The 7,383-nt window shown below is 36.9% G+C and overlaps 1 protein-coding gene across 1 annotated transcript; it reads right to left on the bottom strand.

Moving 5' to 3' along the window:
* Positions 1-2,866, bottom strand: LOC111403255 (pyruvate decarboxylase 1). Its single transcript, XM_023031688.1, has 6 exons — positions 2,212-2,866; positions 1,948-2,111; positions 1,081-1,731; positions 863-980; positions 438-626; positions 1-353 (listed from the first exon to the last, which is right to left on the bottom strand). Exons 1-6 carry the CDS (start codon positions 2,734-2,736, stop codon positions 183-185), a joined length of 1,818 nt encoding a protein of 605 aa, XP_022887456.1. The 5' UTR covers positions 2,737-2,866; the 3' UTR covers positions 1-182.
* Positions 2,867-7,383: the final 4,517 nt, after the last annotated feature.

The raw sequence follows: 7,383 nt of genomic DNA, 5'->3' as shown, positions 1-7,383 counted from the left end.
TAAAAATTGTAAAGCATAAAGATCAATAGATATCAAAATTAGTAAATGTACACCAAGTAACAACACTCGAGTGCAAATGCAATACATCTTCAACCCGTCGAAATATTTAGAACGTGGTAACATAGAGCAAAATAAAACAGTTGGTATTGAGTAATTCAATAAATTTGGAGAATCAACGTAGTCTACTGAGGGTTTGGCGGGCGACTGTTGGCTGCTGAGACTCTAGAACCCCATTCGAGTAGCTCTTTGCTGGTGTCGTCCTTGTGAACAATCACTTCTATGAAGCATAAGCAGTCTTTCTTGTCTCCTGTTGCAGTTTCAATTGCTTCGACAAGGTCTTCTTCACATCGTACCTACATTAATAATGATGAGAAATAAGAATAATTTGCATAACAAAGGGAATTAATCTACTACTTGATAATTGATAGCTCAATTACCTTAGTCGTATAGCAATTTCCTTCACCATTGTGGATGGCGTCTACTAATGCAGTGTAGTTCCAGTTCTTGATTACATTGTAAGGCCCGTCATGGATCTCTACTTCAATGGTGTAACCGCCATTGTTTATCAGGAAGATGATAGTCTTCTGCCCACATCGGATCATTGTTGACACGTCCTGAGCGGTCACCTGCAACGTGAAATTCAAGTAGAAACACAGCTTAGAAATACAGCCTTGCCATGAAAAAACCAATTCAAATAGTTACTAAAAATAAAACTCTTCTCAATGCGATTGAAAACCACCGTAAATCTATATATTTGCTCGCACGCTTAATCACTTGCACTTAAATTATCAAGTGTAACGCCAAATACGAATTTACACCATATTATTATTCTTCCTCCTATAAATAAGAGACGAAAAGATACCTGGAAGCTACCATCACCAATGCAAGCAATGACTCGCTTCTCTGGCACTGCTTGTGCATAACCCAGAGTTGCACCCACTGACCAACCAATGGATCCATATTGCATTTGGAATTCATACCTGCAAACCAAAATTTCCGTATGAGACCTCAATATTCACATTGTCTAAAACTATCAAGGCTCCATGAGACTGCAAAAATATAGATTTTTCTAGTGCTAACCCGCAGGCGGGTGGCAGTTTCAGTTTTTGGCAGTTGAACCACGAGTCTCCCGTCTCAGCAATGACAGCCGTTTCACTCGACAACATCTTCTGAATATGCTGGAACAGAACATTAACCCTCAATGGCTCCTTAGGCTCAGACTTAAGAGGATGTCCTTCGGGGACATAGATCCTATGGTAATTCTCATAAGCAGTCATATTACGCTTAAGCCTCTTTGCAAGAGCAACGAAGAAATCCTTCATTAAAACACATCCAAATGCAGGTCCATTAGCAATTGTCACGCGATCAGGCTGCACAATGATCGCCTTCTCTTTCTTGAGCAGGAGAGAATATCCAACCGAGCTGTAGTCGTTAAAGATTGGGCCAGCGAACAAGTATGCATCAGCTGATTCCACGATCTCTGCACAGAATGCTGTGCTCACTGCACCCCAGTAAGTCCCGATGAAATGGGGATGGTGCTCAGGGACTAGCCCTTTGGCCGATGGCATCACTGCGAGAGCATATCCACAAGCATCTGCTAATTCGACGAAGGCACCGCATGCCTTGGCAACGCGAAGCTTCGGCCCGCCCACCATCACTGGTTTCACAGCCTTGTTCAAGAACTCGGCTGCTGCTTCAACTGCAGCTTCCAAGCCCATTTTATTACTCACTCTACATCAAACAGAACCAATGTCATTAGTAAAATTAATCCACATTACAATTAAAAAAAAAAAAGAAATCAATGTTTCTGATCTAATTTATATTCTGGACGGCCCAGTTCCTAATTACACTAACCTAAACAGTAAATTCTTGAATGATATCACAATTATAACAGCAAAGAATTCTCAAGATTCGCCTCAGTAAAATACACCAGAAATTCAAACTTACTTGGGAGAGAGCATAAATGGAACAGGCTCCCGACTGAACGTCGGGTGAGGAATCGCCGGCAAATTACAGCTCACACTTATATACACCGGCTTACTCTCCTTTAACGCCGTCGATATCGCTGTGTCTATCAACTCGTGAGCATCTTCCAAATTATTCACCACCGCCTAAAATTAACACCCCAAAAGACGAAACATATCAGCAATAATTGTAATTGTGTGCAAAATTGAAAATCTAATATCCATATTTAAGCTATGTATAAGAGACCTGATAGCAAGTGACGGTTTGGAAGCAGCGGTGCTCCTGAGTAAAATCCGGCAACCCGATAGTGTGATGTAGGATCCGGTTAGTACCATAATCGTTGGAGTTTGGTCCACCGACTATGCATATAACCGGAAGATTCTCGCTGTAGGCGCCGGCGATCGCGTTGAGAACACTTAAACCACCGACTGTGAATGTAACAACACAAGCGCCGACCCCACGAGCCCTAGCATAGCCATCGGCGGCGTATCCAGCGTTGAGTTCATTGCAGCATCCAATCAAGTTGAGGCCGGGTTCAGCGATGAGGTGGTCAAGTAGCGTCAAGTTGAAGTCACCGGGAACGGAAAAAACGTCGCTCACTCCGACCTGAACGAGCCGGCGCGCCAGATGGCGGCCTAGAGTCGCCTCGGCGGAGTTAAACGGCAGTGCAGAGTTCTGAACAAGAGAAACGGCGCCGTTCGTGGGGAGGCTACACACGTCGGTACACATAGCAGAGTTAGCCGAATCCACAGAACCGATTTTTGTATCCATGATCAATGCTAACAGGGATTGTTAACAAATAGAGAGTTGTGATTCGTGAATGCAAACAGGAAGAGATGAGAAAATGAGAGAATTTGTTGGGTGACAAGTGGAAGTGGAGAACGATTTATATTTTGATATGGGTGGTGAAAAGAATAGGAAAAATCTCTAAACAAGGGGCTGTTTGGCGTGGGTCTCTTTCTCGTATTCGGTGGATTGTGGACTCTGTGTGTAAAACATTCTATTGACTGTGGAGGACTTTCCAGAGGCAAAGAGGGCACCGTTTGGATGACCTTTTCTTAAAATTTATTTTTGTGATTTGCTTATTTTTCAACATTTTAATAGTATATTTCATCAAATTTTTATTAAAATTTATTCAAAATCCAATTTTTAACTAGTTAATGCCCTTGTTTGAATCCCATCTTTTTTTTTTTTTTTGAAAAAATACATTTTTAAATAGAGTTTTGACATCATTTCAACTATACGTTTTTCAATTAAATAATATTACACGAAAATTTAAAAAATTTTCTTATTTTTTAACCACAGATTTCACATCATTACACTATTCAAAAATATATTTTCTTGGCAAAAATGGGACTAAGGAGTCGTGTTGTTGAGATTTATCTAACTGTAAATATTTCTGAATCTCGGAAGTTATCGACCTATGAATGGGCATGTTCCTGGAACTTCCGAGGAAGGAAAGTGAGTTTAGTTTCCACTTATTGATGGTCAAATTGTCTATTACTAGCCGCAAACCAGCCAGGAAAAGAGGTTTTGTCTCAGCTGTAACCTAGTTTTGAAAAACAGTGGTATTTCTATTTTCCCGTTCATTAGCCTAACGACGCCCGCAGGCACTCAATTATAGTCGAAATTCAAATTCGAAATTTAATCTAAATTCAAATCAATAATTAATTTTAACCATATATTTTATAAAATTCGCAACTTTTCAACCACACATCTCATGAATTTTTATCAAAATTTGTTAAAAATTTTGATTTAAATTCCTACCAAATATAATATAATTTAAAACGACGACATTTAGAGATTGTTTGGGAGTGATTTTGAGAATTGATTTTTTTACCGTTAGAAGAAAAGTGGGATCCACCCGTGAGAGAAGAAGTCAAATATGACGATTGAAATAGTGAAATAACAGTCAAAAAATCAATTTTTTGAGTCAAAAAATCGGGCCCAAACAGGCCTGCACCGAAACCCGGTGCTAATTTGGTTTGCAGAGTACCGGTTCTAGAAACTCACACGCGTCACACATGCATGCAGAAGGAGACAATCTATTGATTCAACCTCAACGTGACCCTGTCACACGCCCCATGAGAATGACTAGTGAGTAAAATTTTTGTTTTAAAATTTCAAGGAAATTTAGATTGGGACAATAGCATTAAAATTACTACAGCAATGGTGGATAAAATTGCATATTTTGTCTCTAATTTATGTTTTTAATACTTAATACTTGTATTCTTTTGAATAGTAAATACCGTATATGAATTTCATACAGGAAAAAAACAAATAGCTATAGTATTTTTTTATAGTAAGTAGCTCTTCATAGATGAATTTCATGCAAAAAAGACCATTAAAACATCACACGTCTCTTGTTTGCAATTAAAATAAAAAAAAATTCCCTCATTTTTCGTTATACAAAAAATGGAAAAATAAAATTGTTACAACTTTCGTCAATTTACTCCCAAATTACTACAAGCTCATTGCAAAGGGGTCAAGGCTGTAAAGAAAAGGCAAAATACACAACTACAAATGCTTTAAAATACACTTTTAAAAATATAAGAAACTTACGAAAAAATTTAAAAAATCAAGGTGATAAAATTTGTGACCACCTAATAACAATTTTGTGAGTTATTAATTAATTAAACAGGTCAAGATCACAATAATACTCATTTTATGATCACAATCACATAGTAGTTACAAATCACACAAACTCACATTCACAAATACACAATTTGTTGATCACATTAATTAATTTATCTCAAATCACACATTTTTAGATCACGTTATTTATTGGTCACAAATTACTCGTTTACTGGTCAACGTCCCACCCCACTATTACTCCACCACCATCAACACTACCCAAAAGCTAATACCACCTCACCAGCACCTCTCCGCTACTCGTGCAAATTTGTACATTGTACCATCATCGTGCAAATACGCAACTCATCGTCACATAAAACAACAGCGCTATGATGAAAATACTGTTACAACCAAACTACCATTATTACCTTTTGGCCAAATAGAGGTCAATGATACCCCTTAAGGGTTTTTTACGTTCTGAAATCAATGGCGGTAAAGTCAATTCGGGAAAATTCGATGTACATGCCCAATGGTTTGTAGAGAAATAGGCATGCACTGCTAGGTTCTTGTTGGGAATTTACTTAACATGCATAACGAAAAATTAAAACAAATTTCAATTCCCACCAAAAATCACCTTTGTATTTAGATAGAAATTTGTGATAAAATTGTACATTTTCCAGATCTGCAAACTTTTTTGCTATTCTTTTCGTTCCAACAATCTTGATTCGCCACCCACAGCTCTCCAATTATCCAGCATCCAACAGTGATCCATACAAAGAACAAGATTGCAGCTACCAGAGTTTTCTCCTATTGTGCTAGCAAGAATAATTATGAGAAAAATCATATGGATTGAAAATCCTAGCAATGTATTTATATAAGCCCAGACGGACCTGACCCGGTCCGGTCCAATAATTAATTAATCCATATAATTAAATTCGGTCTGTAAATTAATTAATCCAATTAATTAATTCGGGCCTATAAATAACCAACCCAATTAACTAATTTATCCAATGATTGTTAAATTAATTAATTAACAAATTGCAATATTTCAATTCTCTTTTGTGTGTGACCCATCAGATTCCTGATCACGATACCTAACAACGTGAAATATTATTTTGATCTAATCAAAATTAATAAATTAAAACGCCCTTTTAATTTATCATCAATTCACACTCGCCCTCCCAGATTGACATCTAGCAATGTGTCGAGGCGTATCATATGACAGGAAATGTCACGTGGTATGACAAAATCAAACTCGTTCGTTTACCGTGAAACTATAATCCATTTGTCAATATGATCCGATCAATTACAAGATATGGAAGTGTGTCAATCTCGATTATCGATCATATCTTTCAATCCACTATTAAGTCAATATAAGTCGAAAACTCCTTTTCGACTTATGAGTACACCTTGGCCAAGGATTTCATCATCGACTTAATTGAATGAAACGCAGATCATAATCTCCTACTATCTAAGAGTGACGAATCATTTATTGATCAATCACAACCTTCATACGATTCTTGTCATACCCAAACGCTGTCGTATTAGCGGCCCTTAGCAGAGCAACATTCAACAACCCCAAAGTTTGACTGTCCTCATATAAGGTACTATGACGACCTCAAGTCAAAGGACCAATTCCACTATCGAACGTTAGAAATTAACCATTAACACTCAGATAGTTATCCATGTGGAATCTCTCGACGGATCTCCAATGTTTTGTTTTATAACAAAACATCCACGTTTTCATTTAAGTGTCACCACACTTTAGTTTGTGAGATCAACTACTTACTTCACAAGTAAGAAATGCCACACGTGATGGTCTATCCGTAATAATGATATTCGTATCTCGTTATTACTTACGACCACGGATGATTTAAGATTCAATCAGATGTAATTTATATATCACAATCACAACTCTTTGTGATTAACAAATTACGAAAATTTGAATCTACGGACTCTATTATTTATTTAATTGTCTATTAATTAAATAATAGATCTACTATTAAATTGCATTAATTATATATCAAAAGTATTTATGTCCAAATTTGATTGGACTCAGAGTATAATACTTACAGTTCCCTCAAAATTGTACCTATTTATAGGTCACCATGCTCCTGTTGGCATCAATAAGGTCCGGTAGAGGGTTTACGAATAATGCGACAGTCCTAATGCATTGCGGTGGGTGCTAAAATGAAACCATTGAATTTGTCATCATTTTTAAAAAAATTGACAGTTAAAGGTTGTAGATGAGATGGTTCTATCTTCGGTGATGGTGTATTCTAATGGATGGGCGATGATTCCGATGTTTTGGGTGAGTACTAATAGAATGCAGTATGTACTCGATATGGGTTTTGGTTATGGGATGGGTGATGGAGAATTAATTGTCCCAATGGTCACTGATCTCAGGTCTAAGTCTTCAATTGCTCAATAAAGTTTAAATGTTGAGTTTTTGTAACTGAACTTAGATCCATGTCTTTGATTACTCACTAAGGGGAGTTTGATAGGCATTTTCATGTAAAAATGTATTTTAGAATAGTAAATTGATGTGAAATGTGTGGTTAAGAAATAACGAATTTTTTTATTTACGTGTAATATTGTTTTAATAAAGAATGTGTAGTTGAAAAGAAGAGAGATAAAAATACATTTTAAAAAATTGCTACCAAACGGGGCCTAAAATTTAAAATGTCAAGTTTTAGTCATCGAACTTTGGAAAAAATGTTGTACATTATTCACTAGCATAACTTTCATCTCAAACCTCTAACGGAATTGGTGACGTAACTCATGAAATGCACATGTAGCGCCTCATCACACTGTTAAACTTTGAAATTGTCGAATTTTGATCAC

The sequence above is a fragment of the Olea europaea genome, chromosome 11, assembly GCF_002742605.1.
Source record: "Olea europaea var. sylvestris chromosome 11, O_europaea_v1, whole genome shotgun sequence".
NCBI lineage: Eukaryota > Viridiplantae > Streptophyta > Magnoliopsida > Lamiales > Oleaceae > Olea > Olea europaea.
The sequence above is the reverse complement of the archived record's forward strand: the minus strand, read 5'-3'. Positions and strand labels throughout refer to the sequence as shown.

What these genes read in the sequence shown, in the direction of transcription:
- LOC111403255 (XM_023031688.1), bottom strand. Translation starts at nt 2,736, where the DNA reads ATGGATACAAAAATCGGTTCTGTGGATTCGGCTAACTCTGCTATGTGT. An exon ending in AAACTGCCACCCGCCTGCGG is followed by an intron (nt 981 to 1,080) that starts GTTAGCACTAGA and finishes TTTGGTTTGCAG; the next exon opens with GTATGAATTCCAAATGCAAT. An exon ending in GAAATTGCTATACGACTAAG is followed by an intron (nt 354 to 437) that starts GTAATTGAGCTA and finishes TTATTAATGTAG; the next exon opens with GTACGATGTGAAGAAGACCT.